This window comes from Calonectris borealis, chromosome 4 (assembly GCF_964195595.1).
Source record: "Calonectris borealis chromosome 4, bCalBor7.hap1.2, whole genome shotgun sequence".
NCBI lineage: Eukaryota > Metazoa > Chordata > Aves > Procellariiformes > Procellariidae > Calonectris > Calonectris borealis.
Window position 1 is genome coordinate 69,775,670 of NC_134315.1, and position 19,553 is coordinate 69,795,222.

Below are 19,553 nucleotides of genomic sequence, written 5' to 3' on the forward strand. Positions count from 1 at the left end.
AAAGTAATTACTGCACCTTAACCTTGTGAAACCTTCATCTTTCCATGGAAAGATGGCAGGTGCCAGCACTTAGAGATGGAGTAATGAGTTGGAAAAAACAGCCATTAACCTTTCTTCTTAAGTTACAGAAGATTGAAAGGATTTTAGTATTTTCTTTAAGACTTTATTTAACTGATTATTCTCCTGTAACTAGGTCTGAGAAGATGCACAGGGACACGTAACTAAAGAGGTGTAGATATATTCCTTTATATTGTTTGTACTCCATCTTTTGTGAGAAAAGGCGTGTGTGACAACATCATATAAATATACACACTTTTGAATTAGTAATTCAAGAATTTTTGCACTGTGTCACAGAAGAGCTGTAAGTTAGGAGGATATTTTATTTATGAAGCCCTCAGCCAGAGAGATTCAACCTTTTTAAAATAGGAGTTGCTTCTGTAGCTTGACATTCTTGGTAAGCTTCCCTCATATACAGAAAACAGCTTCAAAGATTTTTAAAATGAGGAAGTGCAGTCAGTACTTGGTACATGAATAGGATATATTGAATTGAAAACCTCCCTTAAATTTTGAAAAATCAGGAGACTCATTTGCACAATTTCAAGGTGGTCTATTTTGAAGTTATTACACTGAAAATAGGGCTGTGTCACCAAAATATAGAAAGTGGCAGTTTTACTCAGACTAGGATTTACACTGCTACTGGTCTCAGATGTTACACGCAGCAAGAGATCTTAAGCTCCAAAAGATTAAGTGTTCTAAAACCTGATTGAGCCTTCTCATCCACAAATGTTTAGATTCCAATATGCATTTCTATATGCCAGTTACAAAGATGCTTGCTCAGATTCAGTATTTAGTCATCCAGGAAAAAGTAGTTTCCACTCTTCTTTTGTTCCACATCCTTGGGAAGATAAAAAAGTCAAATGTTACTTGAAGTAGTCTTTGGCAGGCTTGAACATAGCTAAAATAAGACGCCTAAACTCCTTTCTACTTTCCTTATTACTCTTACTACTCGTTTTACGTGCTGTTTTCCAGCACAGCAGAACGACCAGGTTGTTCCTTATTTTAAAACCTGGCTTCTTTACCGTAAAGGTGCTTCTCTCTTACCTTGATTGAATTGAGTTTGTTTATTCTTGGTCTGTAATTGTTGGGGTCTCTTCTAAAAGTGATTTCAAGTTGAGATAAAAACTTATTCATTCCAGCCAAAAGAGTCTGTGGACTGTTAAGAGAGAAGAACATTCCAGTTAAATTTTCAGAAGTTCTGTACTATGCAGATGATTACAGGCAGCTTTGATCTCCATGCTGAGCTCTCATTCAGGTCTGGTAACACAAATGCGAGCTGTATTTGAGGTACCAGGATGCGTTACATTTTCAGTCAAATCACATCTCGAGACAAGAAGTCGTAACTGCTCCTCTCATCTTTCAGCGGTACCTCAGCCTGGCACTACAAGTCTTCTGACTGCTACCTTTACATTCTTTTTACTTTGTATCCACACGTGTGTGTGTGCTGGCACACTTAATTATTTACATTCAAAGAAAAAAAAAACAGAGCTTCACCACTGGCAACATATAGCAAAGATCATAAGGCATACTGATGCTGAGAAACTGTTACGTGATCATGATTTTTTAATTCAAACAAGTGTGTTCCTAGAAGGAATACCCTCAAAACCAGGCTCGCTGTGTCTTGTAAACACATTGCTAGACCAACATGTGGCTCGTGTTAAGTACTTGGTAATTACACTGTTCTAAAAGCCTGGTTTCTAATAAGGCTGCTCATCAAAAAGTCTCTATAATTTACATGAAATTATTTACAGGAACAAAAGTAGACATCTCAAAAGGGACGGCTTTGAAAGAGTAAAACTCATAGATAGTGTACATTAGATGTTATTGTCAGGACTTGCACTTCACAAGATTTGCATACAAGCACCTTTAGTACACTGCTTTTTTTTAACACACCTGATAGTTATTTTTGCAAGCCTAGTTTACAGCTGGGTCCTTTTTTCGTTCCTTACAATCGATGCCACTTATTTGTTCTCCTCTGATTGTAACTTAATTAGTGTGCAGTTGCTTAAGGCTAGTTTAAGCCAGGAGCTGGTCTACTTTTTGAGGGCTTGGTTACATTCTCCAACTCTGCCCCAACTCTGTGTCTAGGCAGCCTCTAAGAGTGGGTCAGTCCCGTTTTCTTTTCCTTGCTTCAAAACAAAAGCCAGAACCCTCAGGACACTTGGATCACTTCAAATGCAGCTTAAATTTCCATAGGCAGGGATGCTTCACCTCCTTATTTTTGTTGATGCTTCTGATAAACAATTTATTTCTATGTTGTCCTCCTTTAACTTGCTTACTAATCCAAACAAGTCTCTTACCTGTTTGCAAGTGTGTTCTTGGAAGGAATACCATCAAAAACAATCACACGGTCAGCAAGATATGTAGCCATGATAAAATCATGTTCTACCACAAAAGCTGTTTTCTTAGCATGGAGAATGAAACTGAAATAGAAATTTAAAAAAAAAAAAAAAAAAAGAGAGCTGAATGTAGACGTACTGTAAAACTACTGAAAATTTCAGTTATTTTTCCTATCATGTATACTTTACCGTTTAATGACTCTAGCAGCCATTAGACGTTGTTCAGAGTCCAAATATGCTGAAGGTTCGTCAATTAGGTAGACATCTGCAGGTTTACCAAGACAAAGAGCTAATGCAACGCGCTGCAACTCACCACCAGACAACGTCTGAACCTATTGGGGAGGGGGGAATACGGCCATATTTAGTTCAGGTACAGGTAGAGAATTAAAGAAGAAAAGTTAGGATGTTGTCTCAGGCGATTAATACCTCCTGGTCAATGATGTTTTCTATTTGAAGAGGTTTCATTACATCAGTTACAAACTGCGGGTGCGTATAGGCATCTCTGATCTTCTCATGCAGTAGCTGACGGACGCTTCCCTATTAAAAGAAGAATGTTGCCACTCAGTTTTATGCACCACACCACAAGAAAACAAGAAGAAATAGAATTAATAGAGCTTTTTGTTCTGGGTGTAAAGAAATTCTATCTGTGTACTGCGAACATGCTTTTTGTAGCAAACGCAATACTTAATAAATAAGGCTTAAACGTACTGTAGATTTAGGACTGATCTTCTGTGGTTTGTAGCTGACATTTAGAACCGGGACCTCACCTATAAAAAGATAAAATTTATAATGAAAACAAGAGCCTTTCTAGTAATAGGTTTCAGCTAAGGTATTAGGCACTACCTCCTTCATCAGGCGTAAGTCTTCCTGCAAGCATTCGGATAAATGTAGTTTTGCCAGTTCCTAAAAGAAAAATAAAACACATATTACTTCAGACTTTTTAGTAACTTAGACCTCTAACAATTAAGTCACTGATACAAAAAAATAAAGACTTAATAAAGAATACATTTTAAAATCAGACTGCTTTGAGAATTCCTATATTCACTTCCAGCAAGCAGCACTTGCTATTACTTGCTTTTTCAAATGGAAGGGACATCTAAAGCTACAATAGTCTCGACTTGTGGCTAAGCTCACCAGGTCAATCATCATCCTGCCAATCTAAGTTCTTAAAATGGGGTAACAGACGAACGCAATGGCATCATGAACATTCAATAACTTCAAGTTCCCGCTATTCAGAGAGCAAGTTCATGGCATGACATCTTCACTAGGAAAAATAAGCAGTTCAACCTGACTCAAATCAGTAATTTTGAAGCCTGGCTCCCAGACTGAAAAAGGGCTTTAGGAGCACATTTAGGGCTGGCTGTAGAAGCAGTTTCCAACAAGAATGGCACTTACCATTTTCCCCTAACATCACCATAATTTCAGAATCGGTGAATTCTCCAGCTACTATGGATAGTTCAAATTCTCCCATCTTTTTTTTCATTCCTGGGTATTTGTACATACACATCTTTTTAACCTCTTCTTCATTAGCTGTCTCAGCCACTTTAAATACCAGAGATGCATCTCGAAACCTTAGATTTTCTGTTGGAACATAGCCATCTAAGAAAATGTTTATGCCTACGAAGGGAAGAAAAAAGATCATTAAAAAAGGTCTACAACAAAGCAAGACAAAATGAATTTCAATTCTTGGCTGTAAATTCCAATCAGATAAGGAGAACACCGGATTTTAAATGGCATGTTAAAAGAGGTAACAAAACCTCCTATTTGAAAGTGTGTACATTATGCAAGTTGAACGAAGAAAATTCTTACTAAAATTACTGAAAGGCTATAGAAGCTCTTCCTGAAAACCTAGTATTAGTAATGTGTGTAGGGTTTAAAGAAACTACTGCTGTTGGACCCACTCTCACAAGAACAGTTATTACTGAGTCTCAGTGCTGCAAGTGTGGTCAATTCCGTTGAACACGACATACCTCTGTACTGTGCAAACTGTCTCCTGCCCTTTCTCTACTATTTATAGGGTCTTTTGTGTAACTCCACTGTTTACAAAACACCTGCAAGTATCAAAATTACGTCTATAGCAAGAGACAAAGGGCATTTCATAATTAAGACTTTTGGGTTGAGTTATGAATTTAGGATCATGTAAAACAGAAATTCTGCACAAAACAAAACAGTAGTGTTTTAGTCACTGAACTGTAACAGGAAGAAGACATGTTCACGTAATAGGCAACTAGCATTTTGGTACCCTTTTTTTCTTCCATAGAATTATTTTGGTATGTTTAAAAAGAGAAATATGGCAAGAATTACCTTCTCTTACACTGAAAGGCATAGTAACAACACCGTAAGCACTTGGCACACCATACAGGCAGCAGATAAAGTCAGAGAGATAATCTAACACACTTAGATCATGCTCTACAACAATAATGTACCTGAAAAATAGAGCCAGAGAGATGCTTTTATACTTCAATAGAAAACATTTTTTCTTTCTTTCTTACTCTAATCTTGCATAAGCAAGAGCTATCAACATGATTTTCACTTAATATGTTTTTTTAGCTTTATACTAAGTAAGGACAGAGTTAAAATCTCCAGTAAGCATTTTTTTAAACTGTGCAATAAACAGACATTGTGAATGACAAGTTGAAAGTCCATCTTCAGTGTAAACTGGCAGCTTCTTTATGTACAGTAAGTGGAAGGATATTGATTGACTGGAGCAAAAAATACTTAGCACGTTTTAAGAAAAAAAAAAACTTTGTGAGAAGGGAATGGAACAGCAATATTCAGGTGAAAAATAATCACCTATATTTTCACATCCTTATTACAAAATGCTGCAATAGTACAGAAACTATAGGAAATAAGTTTCCAAGATGCAAAGGAATAGAATATTACTGACTTAGAACGTTTTAAATATCTATTAGTGTACCATACTGAGAAGTCAGCACTTCTAGGGAGAGGGACTGGATGTTTCTTCCCTCTGTAAACAGTCACCTGTTATTACAGCCTAGCAAAACATTTAAAGTTTGTATTTACCTGTCAGGGTTTATTAGGGATCGAATAGTAATGGCAGCCTTCAAGCGCTGCTTGACATCTAGGTAGCTAGAAGGTTCATCAAACATGAAGCTAGCCCCAAAAGAAAGAACGAAGTCTTAGTGAATGCAAGCTTTCTACATATTCAAACCTAATACTAACATTTCAACCATTAAATACACATAAATAAGAAATTATCATTATTTATATTGAGAAAGAGAGACAAAAGGAGAATTATGTACTGACACCTGCCTTGAATCTCTGATGACTGTCACGTGAAATGGTTAAACGGTTTGAGTTAAGTATTACGTTGCCAAAAGCTCTGACAAAGTTATCAAATGTTACGAGAAATCAGCAATCAGTTAGGAATCCCATGCACTCAGTTCTGATTCAGCTTAAATTTAACATGAACTGAAAAGTGCAAAAATACTTTAGGAGACTGGAAGAAGGACATCTTCCAAAAGAGAAAAACAAAACAACAAAACGAACAAGAAAACCCACCCAAAACCTGCACCAACCAGAAAAACCCCAGACAAACAAAAAAACCACAACCCAAACAAAAAAAAAATTCAAATCAAAACAAAAAACCCCAAACCCCGTTAAGTCTTCTGATCTTGCTTTCTTGGTCCCAAGGAGTCAGGAAAGAGCATAGACTAGACAGTAATTTCCTGGTTGCAAGACAGGAGAAGAGGGACACAAGTTCCCAGAGGTGGGGAAGCATCTGTCCGCTTCTTATTCAGAGAGGCTAGCTGAGGTACGCTGTCAAACAGGGTACATTTATGTGGGATTAGGGAAAGGTTATGAAGTTGTGATGCTGAAATTTAACATTGGCCTCTGGAATTAGCTAGTTCCAGTCAGATGAATTAAAGTATAAAAACCCCAGAGATTATATATGGAGTAAATATGGATCTCAGCTGCTGAGTTGGTAAAAACAATTTTTTTTTGTTTGAGTATTTAAACATTTCAAACAAAAGTACTATTTCTAACAATAAATGTAAATTAGAGGACCATATTCTGAGACAGATTATTAGAAGCAATGTGTAACAGAAGTAAACTAAACATACATATCAGCCTTCTGAATGCAAACAACCGCACAAGCAAATCTCTGAAGCTCTCCTCCTGAAAGGTCCTCAACATTTCTTTCTTTCAGATGGGTTAAGTCTGCAAATAAATGGTTAGTTTTAGATACGTTATAACCAACACAACAATTCATACTTTTATTACCTACAGAAACACGTATAATCACGGCAGACACCCTACACAGAGAAAAAAACAGAAAGAAGTAAAGTAAGTGTTCAGTTTATATAGAAGCATCATAACGCTATTTGTAAGTCACAGGAAGTTACGCCTTCTCTGCAGCATTAGCTGATTAATTTGTATGGCCGCTTCTTATAATGCAGAAGGATTAAATTTCTATTTGTTTTTCCACCATATATTTGGTAATATTCTGGCCCTAAAAAGAAACTATACCAGTTTTAAAAGTGTGTCTTGCTAGACCTGGCTGAAGAGTTCTGATTTTCAGGAAAATCAAGTCCTCCAAACGTTACAGCAAATGGGTGAAACCAGTATTTTCTCATCAGCTTTATGAACAGTAAATTTCATGAATATACTGTGTCACTAATAAGTGGGACTCAAAGACCATGCTCTTGGTGGCACAATGCAGCCCCACCTTTACCACCCACATCTACCAAAAAGAACCCTGTTGTTAATTTAGCAACACCTAAATCAACACCCAAATTCAATAACAACTGAATTCAAAACACCTACAAAAAATTACCAGGGCTGGACTATGCAGATGTTATTCTTATTAATGTCATTATTCTCAGAAGTCAGTATTATTTCCATTATAATTAGTATATACAGGTTTGGTGTTTTTTTTTTTGGGGGGGGTGTGTTTGTCCTTGGGTAATATTTTCTATATGCAATGGTTCTCACAAGGGGGGATGCTAAGATTTTGCCAGAGTTGTAAGGCAAGAGCAGGAGATGGTAACTGGAGTTTTTCCAGATTTAAAAATAAACACTTTCTACCATGAAACAGAAACCGCATTAGATTCTGCTAACTAGCATGTATCAACTAATTTGCCTTTGCCACTAGAAAGTATTATTTACATTGGTTCAGATATGCTTACAGCAAGCCCTAGGCTTTAAAAGCATCTTTACTTTTTTCTCTCTCTTTTTTTTAATTGGTATAATTTAAATCTACTATCACATTAGTAGTAACTTTATTTTTTCAGTACATACGAATTTCTCAAATGCTTTGACGTCTGATTTCACAAAATCACTTACCAAGCTGCTGACATACAACAGTTTGTGTCTTAGTTTCATCCTTCCTATCCAGAATTGATCCCACTGTTCCCTGCATGATAAATAATAAAAAAACCCGACAATATTATTTCAACATTAAAAGTTTCAGACAGTAGTGGAGTTTTGACATTGAATTATGCTGCTAAATAAAATCTTTAAACACAAGAGAAGTATTGCAGGAGAAGCTCCCATCTTTCTATTAGCTCAATAAATTTCTCACCTTTGCAGCTTTAGGGATCTGGTCCACGTATTGAGGTTTAATGATAGCTTTCAGGTCATCTTCCAGGATCTTGGTAAAATAATTTTGTAATTCAGATCCTCGGAAATAAGTCAAAATTTCTTGCCAGTCAGGTGGATCCTGTGACAAAATTGAAGCCTGTGTTTACTTACACTATTCTAAAAACATAATAAAAAATACCTAATTTAAAAATTCCAGTCAATACAGCAAATAGAATATGCTTGCAAGATTAAAAAAAAAAAAGCCTGGATAAAAGCTCGTTACCAAATTGTGATGTTGCCTCTGCAAAGTTTCCATTGAAAAAAAAAATAGAAAAATTACAAAATTGCAAAATGGGGGGCAGAAGTTCAGATATTTTTTTCCAGGCGTCACTAGCCCTTTCAAGAAAAAGCATTTTAAATTTGCACCTAGGACATCCAAAACTGTCCTTAGACAGTTCACAAGCTACGAGTGAAACTACTTCATGGGGAAAATGACAGCATGGATTAGTGTAACTGCACTTATTAACTATCATATCCAGCTAATTCAAAGGAAAAGAGTTGGACTGATAAAATCAACTTGCACAAAAGATGCAATAAAATTTGGTCATTTTCTCTGCTTCTAGCAAATATTTCCACAGAAAGAGAAGATGACAAAGGAAAAATGACAAAAAACCAAACAAACAAACAAACAAGGAACTGTTCAGAGCAATCACCCAGGCAAAAGTCCCAACTTGTACAGTTTCGTTTTACACAGTGTACTACTCTGAATGGTGCTAAGTTAATTATTTTGATGGTAAACAGTATGGAAACAGAGCAACACAGCCATATTTCCAAACCAAGCAAATACACAGAGGAAATGCTTCGTAAGTTTTGGCACAGAAGCAGCATGGAAGATTCAATTCATACCACGTATTTCTGTGGTCATAATGATTTGGCTCTTCACAGGAAAGTCTGATTTTGGAAGCCTGGTAATTCAATTAAGTACACATTCAGAAAGTCAAAAGTTTTGCTATTTCTGCAATAATACCACCTGAAACAAGAAGTCCACAAAATAATATAAACCAAACTTGAAAGAGAATGGGAAATGTAGCTGGGAAATTACTATTTCTTTGCAGTTTTAAGTGGCAGCCATGAAATGAATAATTTATTAAAACGTTACTCTTTCATGTAAAGAAACTGATGAAGAAAGTTTGAACACACTTGTTCCTACAAGTTCTTCTTGAAGGACAAAAGTGAGCATCAGAATTCAATTGTCACCAAGTAATTTGAAGGTGAGAAGGTGGTAACTGAAATACTGTCTGTTAAGGAGAGTCACAATAGTTATTATTTATGTCTTTTTTCTAATAATATTCAGTCTTTGGAGTAGTGCTAGGTAAACAAACCCCTGTAAATTATTTTGCTTACTGGCTGCACAGTTTGACTTAGTGTAAATACATAGGAAAATGGATTATGATCTCCCATGAAGAGCAGCAGATTACAAGTTGTTCTATGTCTGGTTCTCAAAAAATACTATCAAATTTTCTAATTATTTAGCAACATGAAGAAACTAAGGATTTTCAGAACTCAGTATTAAAGTGCACAGTGGGAAATATCTTCAACAACTTACGATAACATATTTTATAAGAGATCATCTTCAAAAGAATCAAAGACAAAAAAGCCTACGAGATCACAAGGATAGATGGTAAGCACTCATAGACACTAGAGCTGTTCAGATAAAAACAACATTGAACTTAGAAGAAACTCCAAAACTTGAGCTACCTAAATTGCTTGATGGGGAACAGGTAAATTGTGCAAGAGAAAAAAGTTGACATTTTTAAAGACTGGTATAAAAAAAACCTTCAAGTGTGACTTAAAGACAGAAACCTACCTCTGACATTTATCTTTAGTGAGTTACAATTATAATTAATATCCTTATCTTTCTTGAAAGATATACAGAATTTGCAAAAAAGCCTTTGTTAACAACATCCTTCTACTATTGTTTCTGTGTGGAGTAGGCCACTGGCTGTTAATAGGGAAAGCACCAATGTCCTCGCAAATTCTATTGTGTTCACAGATACGAAAATTCAGTGAAAAAATATAACCACAGCTATCTACAATGCCAACTCTATTTTATTGCTGATACATACATCATATTTTCCAAGATTTGGCTTCTGTTTTCCTGCTAAAATTTTCAAGGCAGTTGATTTTCCAATACCATTGGTTCCAACCAATCCCAGTACTTCACCTGGACGAGGGATAGGCAACCTGTACACAACATCGATAACTTTGGATTATATTAATGCCATCAGACACCAACATTTGGTGGTAAAGTAAATGTTACAACCTGTTTTCAGACTTTCTGATTATTTCAGCCTACTTTATTAATTTGCCAATATATAAGTCAAATTAAATCAATATTCCTTAAAAATACATGATAGTAAGAAAGATTTAAGAGCAGTCCGTTCTTTAAACGGGCACTCTGTAAAATGAGCACTAAAATTTTATTTCATTATAATACTTTTTAATAAGAAAAAAAGTAATTAACATTCAAAAAGGAAGCTACTGAGCTAATAACCAAGAACACCTTGATGTGCACTATGTTTAGACAATGAAAAACTTGAATTTTTTGTCTCTCTTACATTGATTTGAAAAACAGAATACCTGTGAAGTTTGAAGGCATTGGCACAGTATCTATGTGTTGTTTCTTTCTCCAGGTTGCTAGGTAAGTTAACAATTGACAAGGCTCCAAAAGGACATTTCTGTAATTGAAATAAATTTCTAGATTACTAGTGCACACAATTTATTAACAAAATGCTATGTTCTGTACTGCACCCAGCTGTGCATTTAAGTATTTTTAAAAGAACTTCCTACCAAGTTACTTCACTTTCATTTTCATAGTCAACTTTCCGAAGAAGTTCTATACCACATTTTTCAAATTAAATAGTTAGCAATTTAGACTGTCAGTCTACAATACAAATAAGGCACTCTGCATATATTCTCTAGCTCTTTTACAAAAACATCTTTCTACTGCTAGGTGTCTATAGCCACAAACAAACAAAGCCAAACAAAATCAAACAAAAACAAAGCCACAAACAAAGAGTTACAACCCACACCCTGCAACCCAACCAGTTCAGTAAACCGACACAGTACTTCATTTTCTATAAACAATAACAGTTAACAAGGTCTGATTATTCAGGCAAACAAAATTGCTTTTTGAAGTTACAGTATGCATCACTAAATATAATAGCATGATAAGGAAATTTTATCGCTTTAAATAAAGCAGCCTAATTTTTACCTTGATGCAAATACCACAACCAATACAAAGTGTTTCTGAGATCCATGCTATTTTGTTCTGTGATGTGACTTCTATGCAAAGTTTTCCTGGTGAAAAAGAGTAAGATTAACTCAAGTAAGTTTCTGATGAATCAGAATTCTTGCCAGTACTACTAAATTCCAGAGGAACATGTAACTGATTACCGTTCACTGAAGCTTCAGATCATCCAAAGACCTGAAAAGTGGCGTTATTACTACGAATTGTTCATGCTTCCAGTGATACTTCTGAAGGCTTTACGAAACGAAGCATGAATGATAAAACAGAAAACTACCAATTATAAAAACCTAGTTCCTTCTAGTAGGACATTATTTAAAACTTCTCCAATTGCTTAAATACTTTGTTAAATTACGTCTCTTACCCATTCGAACCACAGGACAACTCTTCTTGCATTCTTGACGGCATTTCTTTGGCTTACACTTGTCATGGTTGACAATAGCAATTCTTGTTAATTTGTCTGCCATAATGCACAATTTAGGGTTAAACACATACACCAATTATGAGGAGTAGTGGGAGTCTTCCAAATCTTAAGAAAAAAAAAGAAAAAAAAAGAATCCCAAAGAGAACGTAATTACTGACCACACAGAGAAGAACATACATACCTGAAGTTATTACTAGCAGAGTTCAGAGATGAAAAAAGCAAAATGATTTGATTTTTCCCTCTTTCAAGCAAAAGGGCAAACAGGGCAAAGTCTCAGATACAAGTAGTAAGGGTACCAATGTGTAAATAACTGCACAAATCTTTAACATCAGCTTTCCATTCAATTACTATTTCTCCACTGTAAAATAAAACTGTGATTGTATCTGAGAATGTATTTGTTTCCAAGAAAAGCATGATGTAGTAAGAACAGAAGAATCTATACTGCTGCAAATTTCAGTTTCACAAGCTGCCTTAAGTAAAGTAACCTTGTTCGTGCTACAGTGTCCGGTAAAGTCAAATTCAAAAGAATCTGATTATAACATTCATTTTGCAAACTGTATGCCAATATTCTATATTAAATGATTAAAATACTGTAAAATTTAAACCACTTTTCAAAGTGAAAATTTGTAGTTGCACATAGAAAAGTAATCCAGGCAAGGTGAACAGACATATATCATGATGTTTGATTCTTTCATGTTGAGTGTCATTAGTATTTGGATAACACTTACATTCTGCATTTCCTAATACGGTATCAATGACTATAATATATTCCAATAAAAATAAGCAAGATTCTTTAATAAAATTACTTTATTTTTAGAAGAGAAAGGTCTTGGAGTACTAGACGATTAAATATTCCTGAAATCACAAATAAATGCACTCAAAGAAGTGAAGTTACTACTTGCATTCCTCTACATAACTGTATTTTCCCTTGCTTAGATATCTGTCATGCACATTGAGAAGCACTGGATTGTACTGGGAATTTATGTCAACAATTGTAGCAGAAGGGAAGGAAGGACAAAGAATTTTAAATTTAAGTCTTGATAGATAAAAAAGGTGAAATGTATTTTAAAGTCCATTTATATTTCCTTTACCATATTCACACATAGTACTGAGAATAACAATAATAATGACTTTATCTTCCTATGAGCAACGCACACCTAAGGACAACTGCCTCCACTCGCTCCTGCTCCAGAACAACAAAGACAACTGAATTACGAGGCTCTCGGAACTTTACAAGATATTACAGATGACAAACAGATTTTTTTTAGGTCTAAAGAAAGACCATAAATAAAGTACAAAGCATTTCCAGTTCAACACCACTAGATAAAGTGATGGCAGCCCTACACATGATGCCAATTCAAAATAATTTCAATTCAATGCAATATGTATCAGTAGTTCAAAGACATAACTGGGAAGGAGTCTTGAAATACTTCAGGTTTCCACACAGTCTGCACATGCACTTCCTTCCAAGAAAAGGATTCCAACATTTCTTATTAAAGAAAGTATTTTCTGCTGGATGTCCAGTTCATCTTTGCTCCACCAAACTAAAGTATCCCGCAGTGGTTTGGAGACTATTTACTACATACAGCTAGTCTATGAAGAAAGGTTGTGACTTTCAATCTCCTGAAAGAAGCAAGAATAAAATAGGTGTATGGCACATTTATCATGTTAAACTCCACTCTTCCCTAAACCCACCTGTGAACTTTAGTTGGAAGGAATCCTACAGATACTACTGTAATATGAAAGAAAGGAAGAGACTGGCATCTAAGAGGGAGCAAAGGTCAGAAATGAAGATGTTATTGTATCTTTAAAGCCATTATTACCATAGTTATGAATATTTTAAGTGGTTCCTTTTAAAAGTGGTAGTCTTATTCCTCCTTTCAATTTCCAAAGTATTTTTAAATTAATGTCTAAAGATATTCTTCATCAGATATAAATGAAGGTAATTATTAGTCATGCTGCCAACCTTACTGTGGCAGTTTCTACTTTCAGTATTTCAAATTTTCTTCTTTAATCTTTTAACATTTCCTAAGCCAAAAAGTCCTAATAACATAGCTGATGTTTTCAAATAAATGATTGAATATTTGAAAAAAATTTTAAAAGTGATTTTACAGTTCTGTATTGTCAGAGCAGGGCTGAACATTGCAACTACATCCATAGACCAGGCCAACAGGCAATTGCAATTCTCACTTTAATACATTTTTCTTACATAAGAAAACAAGAAACTGAAAGTCTTACTCTTAAAGACTATAAGGATGTTTGAGTCAGGGTTATTTTCTAGGAAACAGATACTGGATTTTGTTAGCGCTTCAAATAAAGATACATTCTTTGGGAATATATCCCAGTGCTTTTCATGAAAGTCCTGTAGTTTGCAGTGCGTAGAGTATTTGGGGGTGAATCACTCACTCTTTGGTTTCCCAAGGGAAGTGCCTAATCTGGGTCAGCCCTTTCTCCAATGCCTGTGTGGCTGAGAACCCTGAGCAGACAGACCACACTGTCTATCTTCTGGGCAGGGCTCTCCCTGTTAGTTATCTTAGCTCTAAATAGCATGTAAATTATTTCTATGGGTCACAAAAGCAAGCTCTAGAAGACAAAGCTGCCGTACTTCATGAGCTTGCCTCCCCTATCCAACCTCCCAAACCTCTGTTCGGGCTTACCGCCTGAGCAGTACAGATAGCAGACCAAACTCTCCCCTCAGCCATCCGCCCTTCCAGTCTGGTGTTTAGCTTAAAGCTCCAAAGCAGAATGGGATGGGGGTCGCTCTAAAAGACCAAGTCAAACATGGCTTGAAACAATTAGTTTTTGCCACCTACCTCAGCAAGCTTTCCACCCAGTCTTGGAGGGATTATCAGACTGAAGTTTACACTACTACCCATTGCTGAATCAGATTGTGGTTAGTAAGTAATAAAACAGCCTAAGATTTTTTTTTTTCTTCTAACTAACTTATACGGGAAAACGCCCATCTGTGGTGAAGAGTTTTGAAGGGGCCACAGAAGTAAGTACACCAAGCATTTATAAAGTACTTGGGGGTTGGGGGGGAACGGAACTAATGAACCAGCATTGAGACATACACTCGTGCCTCCCTGCTCCCATCTACATGATGGAAGTGTCAGTTTATCCAAAACTCGCCAGTGGTCTTAAACCATTTGCAGAAAAAAATACTTGTGACTTCTGTCACTTCTGCAGTATTTCCAGGACTGTCCTGATGTCTACGACGATAACTGTCCACAAGAGTAAATAATAATAATAACTTCTACTTAGAACTGTGTCCTGGTTCCAGCTGGGACAGGGTTAACTTTCTTCCCAGTAGCTTGGGGGGTGTGCTGTGTTTTGGGTTCGGTGTGAAAGGAGCGTTGATGGCCCATTGATGCTTTGGCTCTTGCTGGGTGATGCTTGCACCGGGAGGGGGGAGCACAGCCGGGGTGGCGGACCCAGCTGGCCAATGGGGTATTCTATACCATGGGACATCAGGCTCAGCATAAAAACCAGGTGTGAGGGGGGGGCTCGCCCCCCGTTCGTGACACGCGGTCGGCGGTCGGTGAGCGGTTGTGTTGTGCATTGCCTGCTTTGTGTATTCTGTTATTGTTGTTGTTCTCACTGTTATTATTACTGTTCTACTTAGTTTTATTTCAATTATTAAACTGTTTTTATCTCAACCCGGGAGCTTTCCTACTTGTGCCTTCCCAATTCTCTCCCCCATCCCACCGGGGGGGGGGTGATCGAGCGGCTGCGTGGCGTTTATTTTTGCTGGCTGAGGTTAAACCACGACAAACTGACAGTTTAGAGTAAATTAAACAACACTGTCCAAACCCAGACTGAACTCAAGTTACCTATTTATATGCAGTTACTTCGGTGGCATTTAACTTAACATACTGAATAGGATCGTCTGATTTCAGGGTGCAGACAGCAGAACACAGGTCAGCAACACATACAATATGCATATACTACAATACAGCATACCAGTAATTGTTAAGTACAGTCAGCAGTTTAAGGGCAGGAGAAACTGGTATTCAGAAGCATTTAAGTTAATGTCTGTATTTCTCCTTTCCAAATCAAGAAGAACAGAAGAAAAAACAAAGTACAAAAATATTAATTTGCTACTAACTATGAGAATAAAGCATTATTTTGAATTAGTGAATTCTGATGGAGTGACAACAGAAAATCTTTCCAGACCGATGGACTGGCCACACAGGTGAAGGAATGAGAGAAGGAATAACACCTGCTAGCAAAAAAAAGAAAAAAAAAAGTTCTAAAAACCTTGACAGTATCATTTATTGAAGCCAAAAGATGTCCATTAAGTCCCATTATGACACTTAATACAAACACTACAATATGTCTAAAAATAAGACACAAGACATGTTATCACAAGCATTTTAAGTCAGCATTCTTAGGCTCTCTGACACACCAGAAGAAATTAAAAAAAAAAAAAAAAAGCAGCACATAAGCAGATCTTGCTACCTGTCACAAAAGGCAACAGTAATGTACAATCTGTAGAACAAATGTAATGTACTTGATTAAGAATATTTATTTCTTTCACAGGCATTAGAGTTATATTAGAATTTACTAAGTCAAGTCAATTATGACCAAGAAGGATTTGTAATTGCATTGAATTATTCAGACTTAAACACGGAAAAAAAAAGTAAATGAAGACTGAAACATAACCAGAGACAATTCAATTAAATGATGTGAAGGCAAGATCTGCGTTCAGAATTGTGCCATACTTTAGTTACTTTGCAGAAAAAGTCAAGATTTTATTAAGTTACATTGCTCAAAGATAAATGCTGTGGAAAGAAGTGAGGCTGAGCAGTATTTGTACTTTCCTCCGAAAATAATGAACCTCACGAATTATCTCTCACCCCGTTGCTAATGGACTAGATACAGTCACCCCATAACAAGAACAAGAAAGTTAAGAACTAGAATACCTAAAGAAAATTTAAATGAAAGACAAAGAAGAGATCTTCAAACTGCAAATGGGAGATCACTACATTTGTAAGTGTCAAAGCAGAAATAATAGTAAATGCTACAAGAACAAACAAAATCTACTACGAATTAAGAACTAGACTATGCTTAAGGTTTTGACATTTGTTTTAGAAACTGAGACAATGTACAAAAAGAAGTTTAAACAAGCCCCAAATCTCCCTACTGTATTTAACTCATTATATTACTCATAAGGCACGACATGAATATGAAAATAAACACAATGTTAACATGAAAAGCATACGGTCAAGTATACTGACGCAGCATAACGAGTGGGTGTGTGTAGCTGGTGCTGAACAGTATTAATTATCACTCAATCTTTAATATTTCCTTTTAACATGAAGTGAAATGGATGAGAATAAACCCATACATTAGCAATCTACCACATGAAAATTACAGAAGTATTTCACGACCACTTGTTTAGGACTACAGTTTAGGAAACCATAGCAGAGAAATTTAAATTAGAACTTGAAAACTGTCACAGAAACTTGCAGGTGAAATAACTAAGTGCATTCCAGAGAGGAAACTCTACCATGGCCCTAGAGAAAAGCCCTGCCGAGTTTTTCTGTTGTTTTTTACACACACCTCGTAAAAACCAGCCTTACCCTATTACCTTACCAAACCCGCAAGAAGTCTTTATCTCCTCACCACACAAGCACGCGCATGGATATTAACCTTCCCCAAAATAAGGCAAAACATGGCTTTTTCCTCCAGAAGAGACAGTCCCTGCTTTCACAGGAGAAAAATACCGGCTTTCCCTCCGCCGGACCCCGGCCACCACAACGCGAGGAGCGCGCGCAGGGTCTCCACACGAAAGCGCTTCCTGCGGCTGAACGCAGCAGCAGACGGAACCGTTTTCCCTTCGCCCCGCAGCTGCTGCTCGGCACAGGGCGGCTGACTGAAGAGCGAAGCACTGGGAGGTGACGTACAACTCGCTAGGGACAACGAACGGCATGTGCGGGCAGTGCCAGCCAGGGAAGGGACGGACCCCACACGGGCCCATCTTTCTGCCCGGGCTGTGCCGGGAGGGAGTCCCCGATTCAGTGAAGTGCGGCCCGGCTCCCTTTCAGCCAGGGGGACAACGACTTCAGGGCGGCTCGGCGCTGCCGCGCAGCCGGCCCACCTGCCGGGCCAGGCCGGGAGCAGCCGGCACTGAGAAAGGGGTGAGGAGCGGTCGGCCGGCCCCGCTCCCCAGGTCCCGGCGCCGCGGGAGGAGGCCGCCCCCCGGGCCGAGCCCAGCGGCGGGGGCAGGGCCGGCAGCACGGCTCCCGGCAGGGGGACCCTTCCCTACCCCCCCTCCCCGTGCGAGAACGCCGGTATCCCCCCACCCGCCCCGTCGGAGGCCGCTTACCGGGAGATGGGGGAGAGCGAGGCGCCCCCGCTCCCCGGCCGGGCCGCAGCGGGGAACCGCGTCCCCTATTCCGCGGGCCGGCACGCAACGTGCTCCCGCCGCCGCCGCCACCCGGCCAAGATGGCCGCCGCCCCCGCAGGGAGGGGCCTGGGCGCGCACCATAGAGAAGAGGGGAAGGAAGGGAGGCTCACCATAGAGAAAACGCGTCGGTTCAGAGAGAGAGCGGCGCCTCCCGCCACGAGGAGAGGAGGGGCGGGGCGGGGCGCGGAAGGTATCAGTCCGCGCGCTGGGGGCGCGACGGTTGGTGACGCCATCTCCGAGTGACGCCGCCGGAGGGAGTGGCGCGTTACGCGCGAGGTGTGTCCGCTGCCCCGGCTCCACGCCCTCGTCCCGGGGCGCTCCGTGAGGGGGGGCCGGGCCGTTACGGCCCACACCGGCTCGGCACTGAGGGGAACCCCCGGGCGGCAAGCCCCGCCCCGCGCCCCCAGCGCGCGCCGAGCTCCGCCTCTCCCCACCGGGTGCACGCGGGTACCTGCCGGCTGGCTCCGCCCCCTCTCCCTCCCTAACCCCCCACCCCCCCCCGTCGTTCTCTTTTAAACCGAGCTCGCGCGGCGCGCGGGGCTCTGCGCGTGCGCGGCCGGGCGGCGGCGCGGCGGGAGGCGGCCCGTCAGCTCCCTCGGCGGGAGAGGGAGGGGCGCTCCGTGCGGGCCCCTGGGCCCTCGCGGAGGTGGCGGCCCCTGCCTGCCTTTGCCCACGTTGAGGGGACCCGCGTGGCGCCGGCCCTGCTGCCGCTTCACCGCCCCCTCACCCGCTGCAACGGCTTCGAGGATCAGGTGGGGATGCTGCTCCGTAGCGGCCCGGGGGACTGAGGGGAGGCGGCGGCGGCCCCCCCCCGCAGCCGGCGACGGGGATCGCGGGGGAGGGCGGCTCCTCCCGCGTCTCGCCTCCAGGTGTCACGGCAGCCGCAGGAGCTGTGGCCGTGCCCGGGCAGAAGCTCCGGTGGCTGATGCCGTGCGCTCGCTCGGCGTTTGGAGCGCCCACCGGCTCCGGGTGGGGTGCAGGGGGGCTGCTTAACCGAATACCTCCTCCGGGTTCCTCCCTCGGTGCGTGCTTGTGTGTTTGCAGTGACCCCCCCCCAGCTGGGAGAGGGGAGCATGACCTGGTGGTTAAGCACAGCCGATGTGTTTTCGTGAGTAGGTGTTGCTGATTTATTTCCAATACTTAAGTGTTTTGTAGGCCTGGGGGACACGGCCGAAATACAATGTTGTAAAACCAATTAATTACACTTTGATTCGTAATTAAAAGCCCTACAAAGAAGTCGTAGGGGAAGGCTACCAAGGAGGCCTGAGTGAAAGCAACTTGATTTGTCAAACTGGCTTCATCCTCTGGTTACTGTGTTTTTTAAGACTGCTTTCACTTAAGAGAAGCGCTTGTAAAGAAGAGCTTGCATCCTTTAAAGAACAGCTTATATCCTTACTGGGTAACTTTAGAAGTCGGGGCTTCTTATTTAGATTGATTAGGGATGCATGTATAAAAACTGCTAATGTAATTCTC

General features: G+C 39.7%; 2 protein-coding genes across 18 annotated transcripts in view; one reads left to right on the forward strand and one right to left on the reverse strand.

Moving 5' to 3' along the window:
* Positions 1–264: 264 nt before the first annotated feature.
* Positions 265–18,334, reverse strand: ABCE1 (ATP binding cassette subfamily E member 1). 2 transcript variants are annotated; one of them, XM_075150035.1, is made up of 18 exons: positions 18,191–18,334; positions 11,612–11,776; positions 11,215–11,300; positions 10,581–10,678; positions 10,067–10,184; positions 7,942–8,079; positions 7,704–7,773; positions 6,482–6,578; positions 5,421–5,510; positions 4,701–4,822; positions 3,792–4,013; positions 3,240–3,299; positions 3,105–3,163; positions 2,823–2,933; positions 2,586–2,728; positions 2,358–2,480; positions 1,102–1,213; positions 265–895 (listed from the first exon to the last, which is right to left on the reverse strand). In XM_075150035.1, exons 2-18 carry the CDS (start codon positions 11,712–11,714, stop codon positions 848–850), a joined length of 1,800 nt encoding a protein of 599 aa, XP_075006136.1. In that variant the 5' UTR covers positions 11,715–11,776; positions 18,191–18,334; the 3' UTR covers positions 265–847. The 2 variants fall into 2 exon arrangements, with proteins under 2 accessions (XP_075006136.1, XP_075006135.1); XM_075150034.1 differs by lacking the exon at positions 18,191–18,334 and adding an exon at positions 18,000–18,142.
* ANAPC10 (anaphase promoting complex subunit 10) overlaps positions 17,377–19,553 on the forward strand; it is a 39,554-nt gene continuing 37,377 nt past the window's right edge. For 3 of the 16 annotated variants that reach the window (XR_012673595.1, XR_012673597.1, XR_012673596.1), the window contains exon 1: positions 18,912–19,102. Coding sequence is in view for 3 of the 16 variants with exons in the window: in XM_075150049.1 (XP_075006150.1) it covers positions 19,006–19,102 (97 nt within the window). In the remaining 13 variants the exon portion in view is untranslated. The other 13 variants (XR_012673594.1, XR_012673598.1, XM_075150056.1 and 10 more) reach the window with 12 other exon arrangements.